At 37.6% G+C, this 23,736-nt stretch overlaps 1 protein-coding gene across 4 annotated transcripts in view; it reads right to left on the reverse strand.

Annotated features, from left to right (window-relative positions):
• Positions 1–23,736, reverse strand: part of CNTNAP4 (contactin associated protein family member 4) — a 297,138-nt gene that overhangs the window by 131,031 nt on the left and 142,371 nt on the right. For all 4 annotated transcript variants that reach the window (XM_058440476.1, XM_032156379.2, XM_032156377.2 and 1 more), the window contains one exon: positions 15,256–15,403. In XM_058440476.1, coding sequence (XP_058296459.1) covers positions 15,256–15,403 — 148 coding nt within the window. The remainder of the gene's footprint in view (positions 1–15,255; positions 15,404–23,736) is intronic.

A 23,736-nucleotide genomic window follows, 5' to 3' on the forward strand; every position in this document is an offset into this window, starting at 1 on the left:
GCAAGTATATTATTTTCTGCCACGGTATGGATGTGGCTTGTCTCCACCAAAACTCATATTGAAATTCGTTCCCCAGTGTGGCAGTGCTGGGACTCGAGGCCCAGTGGAAAGGGTTTGAACCATGAGGCAGATCCCTCATGAATGGTCTGTGGCTGTTCTCAGGGTAGTGAGTGAATTCCTTCTCTCATGAGACCGGTAAGTTCTCATGAGAATGGGTTTCTTCTTGCAAGAGTGTGTTGCTATAAAGCAGGACGCCCCTCAGGTTTTGCCTCTTTTGCACTTTTCCACATCCCTTTTGACCTTCTCCACTGTTCTGACCCTACAAAAGCCCTCACCAGAAGCCCAGCAGATGTTAGCACCATGCTTCTTGAACTTCCCAGCCTGCAGAACCATGAGCTAAATAAACCTCTATTTTTGATAAATTACCCAGCCTCAGACATTCTGTTATAGCAACATAAAAGCATTAAGACAGCTTCCTATTGTTGTTGTAAAACAAATAACCACAAACATAATCTCTTAATATATCACAAATTTATTATCTTACAATTCTAGAATTTAGAAGTCCTAAAATCAAGGTGTTGGCAGGAGCTTTTTCCTTCCGAAGACTCTAAAAAATAATTCATTTCTTTGTCTTTTCTACCTTTTAGAGACCACTTGGCTTGTGGCCTCTTCTTTTATGTGACCAGTGTCACAGCATCTTCAAATCTTCCTTTCTTTCCCTCTCTCCCTCCCTGCCTCCTACTTCCCTTTTATAAGGACCCTTGTGATTACATCAGGTCTGCCTGGATAAACCAAAATAATCTCCCCTTTGTAAGATCCCTAGGTTAATGACATCTGCAAAGCACTTTTGCCATGGTAACACAACATATTTACAGGTTTCAGGGACTAAGATATTAGGGAGGTATTATCCTCTCTATCACAGTGAGGATACACAGCGAGTTACTTAACCTCTTTGTCCCTGTTGTCTCATTTGTAAAATGAGAATAATAGTATAGTCTTCTTAGGATTGTTGTATGCATGCTTATCTGCCTAGTTTTTAGAAGCTGACACACAATTAGCAATCAGTGAATAGTAATGACTACTAATGCCAACATTAGGATTTATTGTTAGAATATTGGGCAGGAAAAGGTGCATAGCAAAATATAGTTTAATAAGTACATTTGGTGTATTGCTGACTCTTTAAATAATAATGAATTGCTGAAGTACACAAGAAACCCTTAATTATCAATGTCATTGCCAGGTTATACAGCAAGGATGATTTCAAGCCATCTGTGGGTTCTGTGGCTTTTTCTCTGTCTGTCAGCTCCTACCCAAGCTGACTTACCACAGCAATTGCTGGACACCTGATTCCCCCTCAGTGAATACCTCCATCTCAAATCTTCACATTTAGAGCAAGAATCGAGGAAAGAAGAGACTCAAAAAGATTGTACACCCTACTCTCATATCAATTCTCCCTGTGCCCGTAGGTATAGCTTGCTTTATTTACACAATTCAGAAATACAATCTCCCATGGAATGAAGAGCTTTGTAATAGAAAATATTCAAATATCTTTCAGGGAGTTGTGTCAGATGTACTATTCTTGAAATGTGTCTTCTGCCTTTTTTTCTGCAGCACGTATTTATGGACAGCTTTCTGTAAATACCGTGGAAGACACAGTGATGCATAAAAACAAAGAATGCTTTTTGTTTTTTTGAAAGAGCTCATAGTCAGTTGGGGAAGACACACAACCCTGAGATGCAATTATTCATGCCTGTCTTCAGAGCTCCGCTTTTGTATCACAGCTGGGTATTGAATGATCTCTAAGACGTGCAGGAGAGGGAGTTGATCCGCTGTAGCCTCTGAGAAGCGTGTCAACTAAATTGTAATAACGCTTTACCTTCTTGAGCAGCAAACTTTTTCTACCACTGCATGTTTCACATACACACACAACCCTCACGGCAATATATTCCAGTTGTCCTGCTATCTTCTCCCCACCCCTGCATCCTAGCCCTTCTCCAGAAGTTTGAGGCTTCTCAAATTTTGAGGGGTTGTCACTTGAGAAAGCAATGTCCTCCCCACCCCAAGTGAATTACTAAGAAAAATATTCAAGACCGTGAACTGAGCTCTATGGTCCAGTTATATTGGAATCAATGGAAACATTCAACATTCTACTTCCTGGGCTTGGCCTAATGTTCACCAAATTAGAATCTCTGGAATTCTAACCTGGAACAGGAATACAAGTCCCTAAATGATTCTGAGGCAGATGACAGCATGAGGGTTGTTTGACAGGAAGAACAAGTAGGTTCCATAAACCTATTCTCTGAAAATAAATAACCCCATTGCATATTGAATTGTACCTGGAAATGAATTGTACCATGGAAATGAATGTTTTATTTATTTATACTGTGGGTGGTACTTGCCGATAATTGTGGAGGTGGTAGAGATTTGCCCCTTGAAGATGTTTTCAGGATAAATTGATTCTATCAGTTAAACTATGAATCATGAAATTTTTGCTGAGGTCAGATGACTAAAAACTTAAAAGAGAAAAATTGGAATAGAAAATATGTAAACTAGAAAATCAACTTTTAAATAATAGAAAATTAACTGTATTTGAAGGTCATGAAAGAGTGATTGAAAAAAGACATGAGTCTTTTATTAATTCTTTAGCAATCTCCCCAAAATATAAATAGAACTAGAATGTTACTTTCAAAGATCAGAGAAAAAAATATATAGCTATTTCATCAACTGGAAAGGGGTATAGAACAAACTCTTCTTAGTTAAACATGAAGTCAGCCTTAAACACTGATCATACTGTTTATTTATTTGAAAATTATTGCCCATGAATTACTAAACAGAGGTCCAATTTTGACTTCTAAGAAACACAAATCAGACTGAGTCGCTGTTTAACTATTATATAGTGAAATATGAAAGTAGCAGCATGATAGATAGGCACTTGAGACCTGGATTACTGAATTGGTTTTTTAAAGCAATGGAGAAGAGAGACCAAGTACTAAAGAAATCAACAGGAAATAGATTGTACTATTTTTGCATGGTAGCATAACAGAACACAGAATGATTTAAGGGACTCTTAAGTTTAAAACAACTAAAATTAATACAATAAAAAGGAAGAAGGCATAGAGATCAAGTGCTATATATAACCACAGGGAAAAGGTGACCTTATTATATTTTTAAATAGACCAAGTTAAGGTCAGTAATAACACACCAGGAGGTTATAGGAACAAACATGATCATTCTCACTTAATTTTTATCAATGTAAATTAACCTTTTAAACAGATTTGAAATTAGTAATGTCTACTACGTCAAGGACACTTGAACGCATCACCGGAGGATGTAAGTTGTATTTTTGTCTCTAATATTTATTTGCAACCTTTGTAATGTCACAGAAGTCACCTAAATTGTTGATTCTCAGTTACCTTATTTGGCTAGGTACGGAAAAATTCCAGCATCTCATACTACGCAAAGATGTTAGAGGGATCAAATGGAAATATAAAAATGCCTCGACATTGATTATTTTGCATACTGTTATGATTTTAATAACAACACTTGAAATCACATGTTTATCTCAAAGTTATCTCTCTTTTGATCAATTGCTGCTGTGTGAATGTAATACATTTGTGATTTTTATGTATTTATGATACCATTTGTATCATGGATAATCAGATTTTTTTTAATTCAACCATTTAACCAAGAGTTATTGAATGCTGTGCCAAGTGCTACAGTAGGAGCTGCTGTTGCTACAGTGAACACATCTGTCCTCAGGGATGCTCTATCCCGAAGGAAGAGAGCAGGCAAATCCTCATGTGTGTACAGACATATTACACATTATAATGTAAATATGTATATTTACAAGTTGGTAAATATATACAATTACAATTGATCTATTTAAAAATATAGTAAAGTAGTAAAGATATGAATTGTACATATTTACAAGTCGTAATTGTACAAATGTACCTATGTACAGACAAATATACAAGTTCCAAAGCATGGAAGGAAAGGACAGCGTTACCAGACAGTTTTGAACACGGAGATTTAAATTTGGTTGGTGTTCAGAAACAATATCTCTAAGGAAGTGCTATTTAAGCTGAGTAGGTAACCCTATGTCAGCAGAGGCCAGGAAAGAAGGAGGAAGTGGGAAAAGGCAGAGGGTGGGTATGGGAGGGATGAGGACTGTTAGGATTGTAGGAAAGACAGTGGTGGGAAGTAAATGGAAGTGGTCCACAGGCAGGTGAATTACTGGCTGATCACCTAGACCCTGTGAAGGCTTAGTTTCAGGTTTTGTTGGATAAGTCTATTTTAGTTTTGTCCTTAGCTCTAGGATATAACAATACGTCCTCAGGTACAGTCTTTACTCCCAAGGCAATACTCTTGTGGGATTTCTTTCTTCCCTTTTTAAAAAAATCTCTATTCCTGTGACAGATTACCTTGTGGCATTTCAGTTAAACTCCAAGGTGTTTAAAAAATTCCTCTAAATTGGCAGGACTTGAACGCCAAAGGTGGTCCCCTTCCAGCCCTAGGTAGATACTGAAATCTTTAGACTTTTAAACTTCCTTCTCCTGCTTTCTCCAGGGCTGCTTGGCATTTCATCTTGAGCACGTGAGTTACAAGAATTGGCCAAGGGTCTGAGGGAAATGTGTCTGCAGGAGCATGGACCCTCACTCTCTGATCTTCTTCTGGATATTCCCTACTCAATTTCTAGCCTCTCTGGCAACCTGGACTCTGACCTCTGTCCCCCCTGCCTAGTAAAATCTGGCTATTTTCTGCTGGTCCTTTGGAAAAAGCAAGATAAATGTGGATTTCCCAAAGTTGACTTCCCTTCTTCCAAGAATCAATTCCGCTCCAGTTTCTTTCATTTTATTAATAACTTAAACTTCAGAACTCTGAAGCAGGCTTTTAAAATATATTTTATTTAACACTTACAATTTTATGGGCAGCAGCTTAGTCGAATAAAAGCTACAATGCCATGACTGACACTGAAAAACAGATCTTCTCCCTTGTTGTGAACTGTCATAGTTAGCTTGAACTAGTCATTTATTTAGGGCTGCCAAATAGACATTTTCTAATTCTATTATTCCTTTTTATTTATTACCTAAAATATTCAATTAAAGAGATACTCCTCTCTTCTAGCTGGTTACCTTGAGGTTCAAGTTATATGGGAAAATTAAGATATGCTTCATGTTTCCTCTCTTTGTTTATTAGTTTTCAAAATAAGGAGTTGGGTCTTTATGTCTCTCATAGGTGATCAATGGGGCTTTTTCAATTGTTATTATCATGAACCCATTCATTCGAACATATTTAATTTGCTGCAAAACTTGGCAGTTACTATCCTTACTGCCACTAAAACATTTTCACTTTTGGTCAGTGAGAGCCTCTTCAACTGATGCTGAATTCTTTTGCCATGACCCTGATAGGTTTTCGTAGTTTCCTTATTTTCTAGTATCTTAATAGCTAATCCTATTTTAATTTTAGTATAACTCCATGTAATGATTAATACTGAATGTCAACTTGATTGGAGTGAAGTATGCAAAGTATTGATCCTGGGTGTGTCTGTGAGGGTGTTGCCAAAGGAGATCAACATTTGAGTCAGTGGGCTGGGAAAGGCAGACCCACCCTTAATCTGGGTGGGCAGCAACTAATCAGCTGCCAGCAAATATAAAGCAGGCAGAAAAACACGAAAAGGCTGGACTGGCTTAGCCTCCCCGCCTACATCTTCCTCCCATGCTGGATGCTTCCTGCCCTCAAACATCAGACTCCAAGTTCTTCAGCTTTGAAACGTGGACTAGCTTCCTTGCTCCTCAGCTTGCAGATGGCCTATTGTGGGACCTTGTGATCATGTGAATTAATACTCTTTAATAAACTCCTAGATAGATAGATAGATGATAGATAGATATATTAGACAGATAGATAGACAGATAGACAGACAGACAGACAGACAGACAGATAGATATTCTGTAGTAGTCAGATTAATACAGATTTTGGTACCAGGAGTGGTTCTACAGGAACAGAATATTAAGGATGGAGTTCTTTAGTTGTTTGGGGGTTTCTGGAGTTGGCTGCTTAATATGATTAGACCCAAAAATGCTAAGGACTCTACTTCTAATAGTATGGTGAACACATGAACTGTTTAGAGAGGCAAAATTAATGCATTTTGCCTGATTGACCTGATTTACCACTTGTGAGAGGTAAGGAGTTTAGTGACTCTATACATAATACCTTTGAGCATATGTGGAGAACCAAGGAACATAACGAAGCTGGTTGGTTGTTCCTCAGTTCACTGGACAAAGTGATGAGAGAAAATGATGAACTCAGGGATTCTGTCTCCTGGCTTCAGAAGCAGATACTGGGTCTCAAATCTTCTAAGATTGACCTGAGTCAGACTCTTATCTCCTTTAGAGAAAGAGCTGAAATTGTGGAAAATCAGACACGAGATCTTATCATGTGAGTGGCTGACCTGCAAGAAAAGGTGGATGCACAGCCTTGCCAGGTGTCTACTGTTAAAATGAAGGCATTGATTGGAAAAGAATGGAAACTTGCAACTTGGAATGGGGATGTGTGGGAGGACCCTGATGAAGCTGGGGACACTGACCTTGTGAACTCCGATGAACGTTTCTTGCCAGAAGAAACAGCTTTCCCATCCCCAGTAGTGGCAACATCCCCTCCCCGACGCACACTGCCATCAGTCTTTCCACCTTTGTCTGAGGAGATAAACCCTGCGCTGCCTGAGACAACAGTGACGGCCTCCCCTGAGGCAGTTGCCAGGTGAGATAATGTTGATTCTTCTCAGGAACCAACCCCAACACCTCTGTTTGCTTCCATACCTATAACTAAAGTCCTGGCGGGCCCCTAGAGGTGAGATTCAGAGTGTGACCCATGAGGAGGTGCACTACACTTGAAAAGAACTTCTTGAGTTTTCTAATTTATATGAAGAGAAATCTGGAGAACAGGGATGGGAATGGACATTAAGGGTGTGGGATAATGGTGGAAGAAACATAGAATTGGATCAGGCTGAATTTATTGATTTCAGCCCACTAAGCAGGTATTCTGCATTTAATGTTGCAGCTTAGGGAGTTTTAAAAAAGGTTCTAACAGTTTATTTGCTTAGCTAGCTGAAATATGGATTAAAAGATGGCCCACTGTGAGCGAGCTGGAAGCCTGATGTCCCTTGGGTTAATGTAGAGAAAGGAATCCAAAGGCTTAGGGAGATGGGGATGGTGGAGTAGATTAGTCACTTTAGACCTACTCATCCCAGCTGCGAGGGTCCAGAAGCTATACCCTTGACCAATCCCTTGCGAAATAGATTTGTGAGGGCAGCATCTGCATCTTTGAAGAGCCCTACAATTGCTCTTCCCTGTATGTCAGATCTAACAGTGGGAACTGCAATCACTCAACTATAAAATTTAAATAAAATGGGAATACTTGGATCCTGAGGTGGCAGGAGCCAAGTGGTGGCACTCAAACATCAAAGGCAAGGTAGGCATAGGTACTGTGATGGACAGCAGAGGCAAAACAGCAATCACAATAGTCTGACTTGTATAGAGCCCTGGCATTGACTAATTAATCACAGTGTTCCTAGAAGTGAAACTGATAGGAAGCCTACTGTATTCCTGCTTAATTTATATAAGTAGAAAACTTCTAGGTTGAACTGACAAAAGACTAATTTGAATTATAAAAACAGAATCACAGCCCTTCAATCAATTTCCAGACTTGAGCCAGTTTACAGACCCAGAACCCCTTGAATGAAGGGGAGGCCAGGTCCCTTTCAGGAAGGACCCTACTACCCTACTGACAATTTATGCTGTTAATCTTTCTCCCATCCTTCCCCAAGGAGACATCCAGCCTTTTACCAGGGTAACTGTGCACTGGGGAAAGGAAAATAATCAGGCACTTCAGGGACTACTGGACACTGTCTCTGAGTTGACATTGATTTTAGGGGACCTAAAACATCATTGTGGTGCTCCAGTTAAAGTAGGGGCTTATGGAGGTCAGGTGATTAATGGAGTTTTAGCTCAGGTGTGACTTATAGTAGGTCCAGTGTGTCCCCAGACTCATCCTGTGGTCATTTCCCCAGCGCCAGGATGCGTAATTGGCATAGACATACTTAGCAGCTGGCGGAACCTCCACATTGGCTCCCTGACTGGTAGGTTGAGGGCTATTACGGTGGGAAAGGCCAAATGGAAGCCATTAGAGCTGCCTCTACCAAGAAAAATAGTAAATCAAAAACAGTATCGCATCCCTGGAGGGGTTGCAGAGATTAATGCCAACATCAAAGACTTGAAAGATGCAGGGGTGGTGATTCCCACCACATCCCCATTCAACTCTCCCATTTGGCCTGTGCGGAAGACAAATGGATCTTGGAAAATGACAGTGGATAACTGTAAGCTTAACCAAGTGGTTATTTCAATTGCAGCTGCTGTACTAGATGTGGTTTCATTGCCTGCTCAAATTAACACATCTCCTGGTACCTGGTGTGCAGCCACTGACTTGGCAAATGCCTTTTTCTCCATTCCTGTCCATAAGGCTTACCAGAAACAATTTGCTTTCAGCTGGCAATGCCAGCAATATACCTTTACTGTCCTACCTCAGGGGTATATCAAACTCTCTGGCTTTGTGTCATAATCTTATTTGGAAAGACTTTAATAACTACTTAATACTTAATACTCAGTAAACTACTTAATAATAAACTCCCCTTTATATATATATTCAACATTTCAATATTCCTAGTATATATATTTATAAATATATATATTAATATATAAATATATCTTATTAGATATATATCCCTTTGTATATATAAATTTCTATATATGCATGTTTGTGTACATATATGTATATATACAGAATACACACACACACACACACATATATGTATTAGTTCTGTCTTTCTAGAGGGCCCTGATAGACTCCACTTGTCATCAAACTTAAGATTATAAACTTTGCAAATAATTAGAGAATTTATACTCTTTGATTTTAGGCCAATCAGAGTCTATCTTCTTTTCAAACTTTGACATAAAACAGTATTTCTCAGCGACTAGATTAGCTGATAGATAATCTGAGTGTAAGAACTATCTAATTCACTTTACTCCAGCTTTTAGCAGTTAGCATGTGGGAGTTGCTCAATAAATAGGTATTGAACTCAATTATAACTATCCTCTTAGTAAATCTAACAAATTTATTGCTTTTCATTCTTCCCCCTAACCAGACATGCGGTATGAGAGATTAGCATCCTGAATAGACAGAGACTATTATCTAGCTGTCTTTCAATGTTTTGTTTTCCTCACCCAGGTAAATGTCTGTGCCTTTTATGGTACTTTTTAAATTGTCCTCTTTATACGTTTTCTAGACTTAAATCTGCTGATGGTAATTCCAACTTTATAGTTTATCATGTAAAAATATTGGAAATTTTTTAAATAATAAAGTGTACATTCCTATTATGTAAAAGTTAATGTTTTAAAATGATTGATGTTTTATTTATTAAATATGATCCATAATTTTCTCTTAAACTGTCTGCATTGAAACAATTAAACACAATGGTTTAACAGATCTGTACATTTGCTCGTCATGTCCAATCTTCTTCCTCAGTTCTCCTGGTACCCTAACCTTTATTCCTGATCTTTAACAAGTTGAACACCAGAATGATGGAGAAAGCATTCCTGAGGCGTACTAAGTTTGCCTCCATTCATTCATTCATTCATTTTTATTATTAGTCTTTATCCAGAAGACTAATAACAAAAAAAGAATGTCTGGTTGCAACCCAGTATAACGTGGGCATGTTATGATTGGGAGAAGAAAAGCTGTTCTACAAGTGGGTGGAAACATTCCCAGATTTGAACATGGGGTATTAGAGAAGTTGTCAGAAGCAGAGATTTCTATGCTGAGAAAAGAAGAATGAGTAAGAGAGTTATCCAAATAGAGAAATGAAGGCTGGGTGGGTACGTGGTGATTGCCCTAGGCATCGTGCAGAAACCCTAAGGCTAGAAAAATCTTAAAATCGTGGCTAGCCAAAGAAACAAATTAGTTGAGTATGGCTTGACAGTTGGATGTTCTTATTCTGTTGGGGATGACAAAGAGATGATCATAGGCTGCAAAATGAGGATGTTTATCAGTAACTAGAGAAAAGGAATTTAGAATTTACACTAAGGACAACTGTCTCAGCAATTCATCCACAATTAAAGAACATTATCTCCTGTGGTTTAATTGCTGCTTCCTAAGGACATTGCAGATATATTCACTTTCATCCATTTATTTTCCTTTGTTCACCATTGTTTACTTCTCTTTGAGACATGTAGTATTGTTTCTGTAGCATCAAACATTTTCTTTTCTTTTTCTTTCTTTCTCCCACCAGTAATTTATTTCTATACATTTCTTCTCTAGATATATAAACATGATCACTACTGCTATGGCCAAGATATTTGAAATTTATAGTTTCTCTTTGATCTCATAAAATTTAGCTTCTACTTCTCTCATCACTCAGGAAACAACTTCAAGTTTACTGACATAAAAGTAGAACATGCTCTTTGATATGGATTTTCCATTCACTTGATGTTCCTTCATAACAAGTTATTGCCCTAACTTGTTGGGGTAAAGGGCAATTTATGTCTGGTTTTCACAATAGCCATTTTCCTATAATAACCACAGGATAGGCGTGCATCTATGACTTCAGCAAACGTGTATTAGGCAAAAGGGGAGCCTGGTATAAAAATATTTATTCCACCTGAAAAATAGTACAAAGGAGCTGCTTTTTTATGGCAGAACTGCATTTCCATTTTTCAAGACATCAGTAGTCGTTCAAACATAGCACTTCACACGTTTGTTATTAACGGTAGTACAATAAGCAGAATACTTTATGATTTACTAACAATAATGATATTTATATAGGTTTTAATTCTACATCTTCAACTCAGAGGGCTTGGAGTTCCAATCTTCCATATATCGTAGGCACTTGAACTCAATGTGTCAACAACAGGATTAATTATCTCTTGTATCCTTCCACAATCTGTTTATTGTCTCATTTCCCATCTTAGTAAATGACACCCCCTTCCAGACAGTTGTTCAAATTTGAAGGGAAAAAAAAGGATCAAGGGAGGAAAGAAAAAAAGCAAATTCGATAATGCAGTATTCCCTCACATACAATGACCAAGATCTCTTGATTCAATATCCTCAGAATATTTTGCATCTGCTTACCTCCCCCTCTACTTTTGAGACAGTCTCACTCTGTTGCCCAGGCTGAAGTGCAGTGGCATGATTTTGACTTACTGCAACCTCCACTTCCTGGGTTCAAGTGATTCTCCTGTCTCAGCCTCCCAAGTAGCTGGGATTACAGGCGTGCGTCGCCACGCCTGGCTAATTTTTGTATTTTAAGTAGAGACAGGGTTTCGCCATGTTGGCCAGTCTGGTCTTGAACTCCTGACCTCAGGTGATCCACCCACCTCGACCTTCCAAAGTCCTGGAATTACAGGCATGAGCCACCGCACCTCGCTCTTCCTCCCCCTTTACTGATTGCTATTCCTCTAGTTTGGGGTTCTACCATCACTTGCCCAAACGAGTGAAAGCCTTCTAATGAGCTGCTGCCTCCAGATTTCACCCTCTAACCTGTAGCCCTAATTTCAGTCTGAATGACTGTACTCAAATAATCATTCCAGCAATCCTCTTTCCTGTGCTTGACTGGGGTACAGCACTTTTCCTATTTGGACCATCCTCTCACTCTCCCATGTGAAAATATCTGCAACTTTGTTTCAAAATCTACTGTTATAATCTTTCTTATACTAACCACAATTTATCAATCACTTTATCCCTCACACCCTGTACTCATGCTACAATGTTTTATACTTAGTTCATATAATTTTTCCAACATTGCACATGCCTATCCTTATTAAGAAAATATTTATGACTTTAGAATATCTCCCTATACCCAATACCTAGTAGAGTTCTTTTTAGCAAGTACCAATAAATGGTTGAAGGCTCAATACATGTATGATTCACATACTTATCAAGGGCACTGGCTTAGGAAAATGAGACAGCTGATTTTAAATCCTAGATCTAACATGGGTTGTGTAGTTCTGCAGAAGTTACCAATTTCTCTTAAGTTCACTTTCTTCTAGGTCAGGAGAGATGAAGCATTCTGCGAGGTGTGCTACACTTGAGTGAATGGCTCAGGCAAAGCGCACCTGAGTCACATTAATTTGGTGCAGATGAGTAAGCACAGACGGGGAGGATGGTTGGTGGCATGCAATCCTTCAAGTCTTCCTCAAGCTCAGGGGAAACCTACTTTGTTGGGCATGGATGAATGTCCTGTGGCTGTGATTCAGTAAAGAAACCCTACCCACTCCCCAACACCACTTCCCTTTTAATAGAGATTTTGGGAGAATGGTCTTTTGTGTCTGGGGAAAATCCAATCTGATATTGGGTCTGTGCTACTTAAGGGACTTGCGGACAAAATCTTGCAACAGGATACTTGTGATCATAGCAACTACAGCCCTTCCTTCTGAGGGTAGGGAAAGCCAGTAGTCCTAGCTATTTCTTTGCCATGCCACCCAGAGCAAGCTGTATATCTTATTCAGTAGATAATTCTGCTTGTCTCCTCTGACTCCTGCAGGAAATGGCAATATTCATGTGCCTGCTTCCCTACATTACTAGGAACAAATCAGAAGATGCTTATTCTTTACAGTCTCTGACACATATTAACTTTAATAAATGATGGCTATATAATATCATGTTTTAATAAATATGTTGTAATGCCAATGCTATGAATGGGTGGAAAATGTGAGCATGACTATGGTGTAACTGAGGTATGAAAGTCAATGTGATCAAATACATTCCCAAAAGGTACTCAAGCCCAACCCATTCTTTGGTTATTTTCTGATTATCTACAAGAATGTTTATCCATTAAGTTTATTACTTTTTCTCCTTTAATAATGGTTTAAAATTACACAAGCATCATTTGTCATTAACTCCTGCCACACTATTTCACTATATGTGTTTGAGTTTAAAATCCTGTTGGCTTCCAGTACTACTACTTCAACCATGGGTCAATGTGAAAAGAATATTGACCAAATACATGGACAGTATGCTCACCCCAAAGATAGCAAATGAAGTCGCAACAAAAAGAACATTCCAGAGAGCTGCAGATCAAGACAGGTGAGGGGGAGGTTTGAGTTATCATTAGCCACAGAGCAGCAGATAACTCAAAAGAACCTGTACCTTAGCTGTCACCACCATGTGGACATTATACCTGGTGCTTTAGAGCCAGCAAAACAGCATAAACAGTCCCACTAAACTGTTGTTCTTAATGTTAAATTTGTTAATATTGAGTTTATATCCTAGGTTTAATGCATACTAAGGGTGTGGTATTGAACAAATTGCCTAATGTTTCTAAGACCCAGTTTTCTCTCTAATAAATGGGTGGTTTTGAGGATTAAATTATTAGTAGGATGTCTACAAAAAATACACGCACAATAACTGTTACCTATTTTTATACTGTGATAGACAAGTATTTTGCAAGGTGGATGTTCTAAATAAGTGGAGAATATAACTAAATAGGAAGCACTTTGAAATTTGTTTTACTAGTTGTCCATCATGTGGCATGAGCTTTGCTAAGCTCTACGACGCAAAGACAAATAAGACGACTGTCCAAGCTCTAGTTTATAGGACCATAATTGGGGGTGGGATTTTTTTAATGCATGATTTTATTCAGGTGTACTAATTGTGACATGAGGAAGTAACATGGTGTAGCTAAGCTGGATTGTTGAAGCTACGAACGCCTGCAGTTAAGGTGGACAGATAGTGAGAGTTCAGTTGGCCACTGACTCATCTCTGCTATTCAACAACTAGAGAAACTGTCAACATAAGCTTGCTTTCTGTAGTTTGGCAAACTTGGCTGCAAACCCAGCTCTGCCACTTCCTCTCTTTGTGGCTTGAGCAAGTCAACCCCTCTAAGCTTTAGCTTTCTCATTTTCAAAAGAGGTAAATGGAGTAGTTACCCAGTAATATTTATCTGGACTATTTTGAGGAATTGTCAACTGCTTAGAATAGTGCAGATAATAAGCACTAAGGAAACGGTGCTATTTCTAGAGTTATAGAAAAGAATGCTCTTAATATTACTATTAGTGTTACTGCTATTATTGCTATTAATATTATATTAATACTTTTATTAGTATTATTCTGTAGGCCCTGGAGGAATCGGATCTGTCAAATATGTTTGATGGTAGAGACGGACACTGAGAACATCATGAAATACAGGAGAGTACCCACGCAAACCACGCAATGTGATCTCTCTGTCGGATAGTTTAGACAACTTCAACAAGTCACTTGATCTCTTTACCACGTGCTTTTCTTATGTAAAGAAAGTGAATCAGAACTTAACTTGGCTTACACCGCAAAGTGACAGTGTATGTACGAAAAAAGCTCTAGTAGCTAAAAATACATGTTTACTAGAGAAAAAAAACGATGTCATGAAGTTGAGCAGTCCTGGGTTATCTTCCAGATTATTTCATATGTGAGGCTCTGAGCAAATCACTGAACCTCTTCAAACCTCGCACTGTTAGTCTGCTAATTGTAAATCATATTAACTAACCCACTGTTCTATAATAAAAGTGCATCTAACAGGATAATGTGGCTTGAGGTACACTATCAATAACTCTTAGGTCCCTTCCTCACAAAAAATATACATAATAAAATGCTTCATTAAGAGGAGACTGAAATCTGTGGTTTCTATCTTTTTTATGTGAAAGTATTTTAACACATATTATATTCAGGCAGAAGTATTTTCTTTTTCTATTAATTTATACTGAGAGCATAGCATATTTAAAGGTGAATTGCATGATACTGTCTTTAGGCTACAGAGAAAAATATTTTTTGGTTTCATAACATGACTGGTTAAACTAAATGGAACACCGTCCCTTTTATTAGACTCAGGATACCTAAATGAAATATCATCAAATATAACTCATGAAGGAAACTTCTAATATTTGAAAGTTACAACCTAGTCAATAATACTCTATTTGAAGAAATGCATTCACATGTATCAATAAATATGTATCTATCCATCTACCAAGTGCTTCCATCTCTGAATTAAAATGTTAAAGTTGAACATGAAAGTCAGTATTGGCATGTACGGACACACACACAAAAGCTTTCCACAAAAATTATTCCTATTTTTTATATCTCTTTACATAGCTAAAAAGTCCATTTCAGTTTGCAGTTTGGCTTTTAAAACATCTCTTTTGATATCTATGCCAGTGTATTGGATAAACAAACACTTACTGTATGCACATCCAAACACTTCGATTCGCATTCCAATTCTGCCCTTGGGGTTCCATTCCAAAGGGATGAAGCGCAGAAATCTGGCTTTGATAGAAGGCTGGAGTCTATAGTACACAACACTGTCTGCATTTGCATTTCCTGAAAAACCCTACAAGAAAAGGGAAAGAGGAAATCAATGTATCTGGAGAACATCCATTTCAGCTTGTCACCTATAACGTCTATGAGCAACGTGTGATCTGCATTTTACTATGAATGGTGCTACCTTTTATAAGAAAATCACATTAACAGTTATGTCATGATGTCTCTCCATCCAGAGAAATCACTGTTGCTTCAATTTTTCTTTTTACTAAGAGAGTTTAAATTCTACCACCCCATTAAACCAGTTTTCAACCATGATACCTGTAATAAAAATTGCTTCTGTAAAATGCAGATTAAACGTAAAAATGTGCCATGTCTGTAGCACTTAACATTGTGAATAGCACCAAAAAAAAATGAGAAAATACTCTCCAAGGGTTGAAAAACTATCATCTGAGTCAACAAAGAAGTTGCTTACATCATTGATGAATGAATTAAGCTATGACATGTTTAGGTTCCTTCACTTTCTCATCTTACTCATTAACATAAAGAAAAGTACCACCCAACATTCAAGTTGGAGCTACACTCAGATAACAGGTTGTTAAATCTCAGCAGCACAACGCCAGATACGCATTCAAATTGTTAAGGGAAATTGGAAGCAATAATAATTTGGAAAGACCTGTAATTAAACTTACGGACTTTAGAATTTGAAAGCTACAGAAATCTTGGGAACTGATGCTAAGCTAGCACAGTCAAATTGCAGACAAGGAAATTAAAGGTCAGAAAGGAAAGAAAAAATATCCCTCCAGTGTATGCAACCATTGCAACTATTATATGGTAGGACCAGGAGCTATGTTTCTTCCATAAAATCAGGATGCATCAACATAATAGGTAGCTCACCTGTAAAACCCACATACTGCAGCACCCAACATCTAAGCAACTTTTGTTTTCTTCCACACAACACACCATTAAGACTACAGATGAAGAAGTCAGCATGAAGCAGAAGTTGTTCTACATAATTTACATTTCATTTTTATTTCTCACCTTCCTTGTCATGGTCCTCCTTCTCCTCTCCTCCATCTCTTTCTTTCATAATAAGGGGACATGCAACTACATTTGCAGGTTCATCATAAGTCCCTTGCCCATGATGGGTCAACAAATAAGATCAACCTCATGTAGACCGCATAAGGCAAAGATAAATACACTAGAAACACCAATACCCAGGGTTTCTGATCATATGCCTGTTTTTCTTTCTACTTCACAAATATCCCTGTACTATCATTTACCAAAACATTTTCTAATACATTTTTGAAAGATTGGGTGTTTTATAGTTAAATTAATTTGATTCTCCTTGTCAATCAATCCCCTACCTCCTGCCCCCACTCCACCAGTACCCCATACACTAAATGTTCAACCGCACATAACACAGGCACAGCTGTGATGGCATCTCCAAATTATATCCAAAATCGGGGAATTTCTTTATTTCAATATGACCACTCAGTTCAACAAAGCATCACCTAACCGGAACTACCCTAACAGCCTCTTCCTGGTCTTTATTATTATTTTGTTCTTTGCCATCACCCCCAATATCTTCCCCTCTGAGCACATAGTAACACTTGTAGAGGTAAATTAAACTAAGCCATCCCCAACACTTTCTTTACCACTTAGAACAAAATCTAAACTCCTTATCCAAACACAGTCTTTAGCAACCACCTCCATTATGCTCTAACCACACTGGACCACCTTGAACAACCCAAGTTCATTCCTCTCAGGGATTCACACCAGCAGTCCATTCTGCTCTGAAAGTTCTTTCCCCAGATCTTTGCATGCCCAGCTTCTCTTGTCATTTTAAGCTTTGACTAACATATTACCCCAAGACAGGCCCTTTTTGATCACAGTCTCTAAAGTACCTGCGTACCTGACACCCTCCATAAATATCTGGCTATTTTCTCTATATTTCTCATTTTAAGACAGGTTTCTCTTATTTGATCATTATCTGCCTGTTTATCTAATCCTAGAAAACAAACTCTACTAAAGCAGGGAGGTTTATTGTGTTCCATCCATAATACCTAGAACATTGCTCAGCTCAAAGTGGTTCTCAATAAAATAGTTGTTGAATGTGTATGTTCGAGAAAGGCTGAGCTTAAAAACAAAAGTTCCACGGATGTCTCAATTACAGGGCCTCTCAGAGCATGCCACGTGCTAATGTGCAAATTGCAATGCATCAACCCATGGCAGGGACACTTACCTAGCGCATCTCAAACACATAAGGGCAGAGAACTGCTCCCCTCTGTTTTTGCTGTTGCTGCTGCTGTTGTTTTGCAGAGCAAACTTCTAGACTAGTGTTTCCCAGAACATAAATAGGAGAACACTGTTTAATTCCATGGATATTTGGACTCTGATAACCAGACCCCTGAGAAGGTTCCATTCTGTTCCACTGGTCAAATTTTTTTACTGGGGTTTGGTAAGAAAGGTTAGTTATTTTCTATATTGCACTAACCAAACCTTATTCCCACCCAACCTCCAGAGTACTGCAGTCTCAATTTCTATGGAAATCCCGATGATTCGCCTAAAAATTAGATTATTTCAATTTCCTTTAGGATGGCTGATATAGGGCAATGTTTCCTGAACTTAGACTGCACATTTAAACTCTCAGCACTCAGAGCCTGAGCATTGTTTTCATTCTTTCTCTTTGTGTGTGAATGTGTAAGCTTATGTCTCTTTTTTTTTCTTTTTTTTTTTGAGACAGAGTCTCACTCTGTCACCCAGGCTGGAGTGCAGTGGCGCCATCTCAGCTCACTGCAACCTCCACCTCCCGGGCTCAAGCAATTCTCCTGCCTCAGCCTCCCAAGTAGCTGGGATTACAGGCCCCAGACACCATGGCCGGCTAATTTTTTTTTTGCATTTTTACTAGAGACGGGGTTTCACCATGTTGGCCAGGCTGGTCTCAAACTCCTGACCTCAAATGATCTGCCCGCCTCAGCCTCCCAAGGTGTTAGGATTACAGGTGTGAGCCACCACACCCAGCCTGTGCGCTTATATCTTTACAAGCTTTCCAAGTTAGAGTAATGTGCAGCTTTGGTTGAGGACCTTAGATCTTCTTATACGTTTGATTCTATTTCCTAGGCACCAGTGGCAGACTAACACAATCCCTAATTATAATTTATTGCAGAGTGAACAGCTGGATGATTAATTACATTACCCTCCAAAAGATCCCACATTTGTTTCAAAATTAATGTAAGTTCAATGATTTTGGCGTCTTAAGGGACTGGGAGAAAAGATGCACAGCAGCAGTGACAGCCGACAGGTAAGAGGAATAAGACATCTGCAAATGACAGACTTTCACTTTTCACTTGATCAATTTATGAGCTATCTAAATTTTGAAAACATTAAGAATAAATATAAGATACAGTTTATATTAATAATAAAAATATTCTCATATTCAAAACTTTTAGCAATTATCTCTTATGGAGGGTAAGCAAAATTGTGAGGCTGGGGATATGGGACTTAACCACGTTCCAGTCAAATCTAGATTTCTTAATGGGCATGTATTAATTTTATAATAATAAAATAATGGAGACACACATAGGAAGAGTGTACAGCAATACAGCAGGTAAAAGCACTACTTAGTAGCACTCTGGATACCTTAAATAACTTTCTAATGCCAGTGTCACTTGGAAAAATATGCAGTTACTATTTATTGTATTTATTAACTGATCAATAATATTTGCAATTTTTGCTCCACTTGTTGAAATTTTTTCATACATGACCAAGATTCTGCTTTGGATTTTAATATTTAATGGAAATGTTCAGAATGTTTGTGAATGATGCATAGGATTGATGCTACATTACTTTATAAATGAAAAGTCCAGTGCATGCTATTGAGTTTCAAATGTATTCCTTTGCCTAGGAAACTTTCCTCAATTTGCTATGAAGAATTGTTACTATAACAATTCATAAAGAAATGCATGGATTTAAATATCTCTTTATCTTTTTTAAAAAATAATAATTTTATTACAGGGACATTTATGTCTTCCTTTAAAGATTCAGAACTTTAGTATATGTCAGGATTACTTGAGGTGTTTTTTTAGAAACAAATCTTGCACCTGTGTACTAAATTTGTGGGGAGGGTCCTGAAATTTGCATTTCGAATGCATGCCAAGCTAATTTTGTGCTTTGAATCTTTGTCTCACTCTTAAAGTACTCTTCTGGTTTGTGCATAAATCCTGTTCTTCTATGTTCACTATATTATCTCAAAACTTTTCAGAGAGAAAAAAAAATTTTAGAAGGTCTCACTTCAAAAGTCATAAACTGAGTATCTTATAAACAACAAAAATTTATTTTTCACAGTTCTGGAGGCTGGAAAGTCCAAAATGAAGACATCAGCAGACTCGGTGTCTGGTGAAGGCCCACTTCATGTTTCATAGAATGCCACTTTCTAGCTGTAGTCTCACATCATGGAAGGGTGAATGAGCTCCTTTGGGTCTCTTTTATAAGGAAACTAATTGCATTTCCATAACAGGCCTCTTGACCTAATCACCTCCCAAAAGGCCCCACCTAATATACCATCTTGTTGAGGGTTAAGATTTCAATATATGAAGTTTGGGGAGACACAAATATTTGGACCATAACAACTAGTGATTGTGTTCTGTGTTACCAATTTAAATGTTTTCAACATGAAAGTTAGGGGCTCAGCATCAGACATAGCAGAGATGTGTTAGCTAGCTTTAATATTTGCATCAACTCTGTGAAGTAGTTATTTTTGTACCCACTTTACAACTGAGGAAAATGAAAATTATAGAGGTTATGTGCCTAAAGTCACACAGCTAGAAAGTGGCAGAGCAAGGATTTAATTCCAGGCTTTTCTGACTCCAAAGCCCATAATTTAGCTAAGCCATCAAAAGGCATCATTTCAACAGAACATGAAAGCAAACAACTTACCCTAGAGGAAATTTAATATTTTATCTGAAGCTTTTTTCGTTTTTCCTCATAATTTATATTTAAAACCTTTTACACATTTTAGAATAATGAAACTTAGGTTACTGTTGAACTGGGACTCAGCTTTACCAGTTGACTTTTATAGACAAAGAGATTTCTATTAAACTTTGTATCTTCTCAAAATTATTGGAATCAAATAAAAATAAATGATAAGCATTCAATAACCAATAAGACTCTTGCATATAAATAGTAACCTCTTAATAGACATAGAATATAAATATGTTATATTATTAAGTACATAAAATATTTAGAAGTAAAATGAACTTTATATGCCTTACGTGATAAAAACCAAAAAGCCTTCATTGTATTTTTCTTTTCTTTTAGACTTGGTGATTTCCAAACTCAATGAGGTATTCATAGATGGTTTAGGAATGTATTTTAACCAAGAAAATTTATGGAGTTAATGAATTAAAGTTTCTCACACGATTTTAAGTATTTCCAAAGTGATTCTAAAGTTTATGAAGAGGCATGATAGCACTAATTTCTTTTTCAAATATTAATTGAGCAACTCATGTATAAAAGCCAAGAAGTATAAAGAGAGATGCCCATATGGCAATTTGTAAGATGCTCTAAAACGTCACTGTTATAAATCAGAAACATGGGACCCATTACACATAGTTGCATAGCAGACTCTGCAATTATATAGAAATCAGGCCAGCTCCATCCAAATAAACAGCAGCACCAGTACAAGTTCAACAAAGAAACAGGGAAGCATGAAAATCCCCTTGTCATTAATAACCTCCCTTATTGTGAGAATTCTTGTGACCTACATGTGCCCTACACATGACCTGTTTTCAAGTACAATTCATTTTGACATAGTCAGCTGACATTCAGATGCTAAATAAATCACAGCAACATGCTGTCAAATAGAAATCACTTTTTAATTTTATGATGTCAGGTATAAATCTTTACTAAATGTGCCTCCCAAAAGGTTATCTAGTCTAGAAAAGTATATAATAAAAGCAAAGAGAAATAAGTACTACTGAAAAGTGGAAAATTTGCTAACATAAACCCAGATAAGAGTAACTTTTAAACATACGTTGAACAAGACATCAGGACTGTATCTTACCAAGTTGATTCAGTCTTGATTATGAATGTATAATTCATTTAATATAATAAAGAAATAGCAATGAGAATCCACTAATCAAATTAGAATGTTAAGTTTTGAGCTGCACATATAATAAATCTCAATTTTCAAAATTAAAGGGAATGGAATTTTATTTAATAAACTCAGTCTCTACCACCTTCCAAAACTACTGAATATTATTAAAATATTTATTTGAAGGAACACAAAATTATTAACGATAACTTGATGAGACCCCTTGTGCGAATCATTATATTAGAATCTATGGAGACACAAGTTATAAAATATACTATTTAGTGCCTTTTGCATAAAAGGGTTTAAATTCCCAAGACAGATCAAATAGCCAGAAGAGAAAAAGCACATGAAAGATGCAAACTTGGCTGTAATCTGTAACTATTGTTGAAACACAGCAATAAATTGTTTTATGAGAGATATGTGGACAAGTCATAAAGCTTACATTTATATTAGGGTATTATATGTACAATCTTGTGGAAGACTAAATTTTTATTGAGATGGAAAATAAATAAAAATTCACATTATGGTACTGCTGGACTGGAAATTCTGAACCCTCCTTTTGGAATAAAAAAAAAAAGAGTTGAAGAGATAAAAATATAATAAAATATTAAATGTCCAAGATCTAGAAGAAGAAAACCCGAAGAGGTGAGCCCGGCATTTGAGGCTTTCTCTTTAGGGATAACTAAAGGATTTCTGAAGAGGAGAAACAGAAGCTGGGTAGTTTTTTTTTGTTGTTGTTGTTGTTGTTGTTTTGGTCATCGTTTTATGAGCAGCTTTCATGGGGTTAGGGACAAAATTTTAGTTCTAGAGCCCTCAAAGAAGAGAATATTTTACAGGCTTCCACAGGCTTTTTGTAAGAATTTAGAGGATCTACTTTTTAGGATAAAGTGAAAGCCAGAGATGGGACAGCCCCGCACGGAGATTAAAGGTAAACTTCCCATCTTTCCAATCTGTGGAGAATTATAGTGAGGTTGTCAGAGAGGTTCAGTGCTTCTGGTTGCCTGTAAAAGTGAATGAAAGTACACTATGCAGAAAGATAGCCTTCTAGGCCTAAAATTATCTATTCATTTTTTTCTGATGTGTCCTATGTACATTAAAAAATACTAAAATAGCAGCAAAAACTGTTCTTAAAGGGAAATTAACATTTATCTCCTATAGAATATACATTATTCTAATATATATTCTACAGAATATACATATTATTCTAATATATATTCTACAGAATATACATATTATTCTAATGTTAGAATATATTAGAATATTTATACACACACACAGAGTACTCATCTCAGAGTGAAACATTGCTCTACACTGCACCACAAGAAAAAACACAAACAAATTAGAAATCAGCGACTTTTCTTAGACTCATCAGAGAACTGAGCTTTCGTGGTGCTATAGAATAAACTGCACCCTCTCAAAATTCATATGTTGAAGCCCTAACCCACAATGTGACTGTATTTGGAAACGAGGTCTTTAGGAGGTATTCAAATTTTGATAAGGTCATGAGGTGGGCGCCCTTCATGAGGAAATTAGTGCCCTTATAAGAATAGGAAGAGAGCTCAGACTTCTTTTTCTTCACCAGGTGCAGATACAGTAGAGAGATAGCCATCTGCAAACCACAAATAGGACGCTAATCAAGAAGTGAATTGGGTAGCACCCTGTTCTCGGACTTTTCAACCTCAAGAACTATGAGTAATAAATGTCTGTTGTTTAAGTCACCCAGTCTATGGTATTGGTTATAGCAGCACAAGCTAGTACACATGACACAACACCATGCTGAAATCTAGAGGGACAGGACCATCCAAAGGGTCAGAGCTGAGATCCATCCACCTGCAACAAAAGCCACTGGCACCAGAAACTGACAGGAAAACTTCTATGATAATTTTGATGAATCTCTGGAAACTGAGTATAGACTAGCATGAGAGTGAGAGGCTCCTGACCACAGTTTTAGAGGGCTCCACATTTCTGTGGGCTTTACCTCCAAGAACCCATCCATGCATTCTACGAAGATTAGAAAAAGATTCCCTTCTGGCTCTGTCAGGAAGCAGGGAACGGAATGACTGTGAAGTATGCTCAGGGTTTTCTTCATAACAAAGGGCTATTCTCCTGAAGAAAAGACTTTGCCAGAACCTCTCCCAACTGGGGGGCAGTACTTCTCCCATTCCAGCCTCCGTACCCTTCCTGTCTTACCTAAGGACAAAAAAAAGCAACAGGAGTCAGAGCTTCACAGAAATAGATTGGAAACCTAGTAGCCAGGAAAGAAAGTAGCTGGCAGGAGGGAAAAAAGCTATACCACCAGAGATATGCTT

The sequence above is a fragment of the Hylobates moloch genome, unplaced genomic scaffold (genome assembly GCF_009828535.3).
Source record: "Hylobates moloch isolate HMO894 unplaced genomic scaffold, HMol_V3 SCAFFOLD_6, whole genome shotgun sequence".
NCBI classification, from domain to species: domain Eukaryota; kingdom Metazoa; phylum Chordata; class Mammalia; order Primates; family Hylobatidae; genus Hylobates; species Hylobates moloch.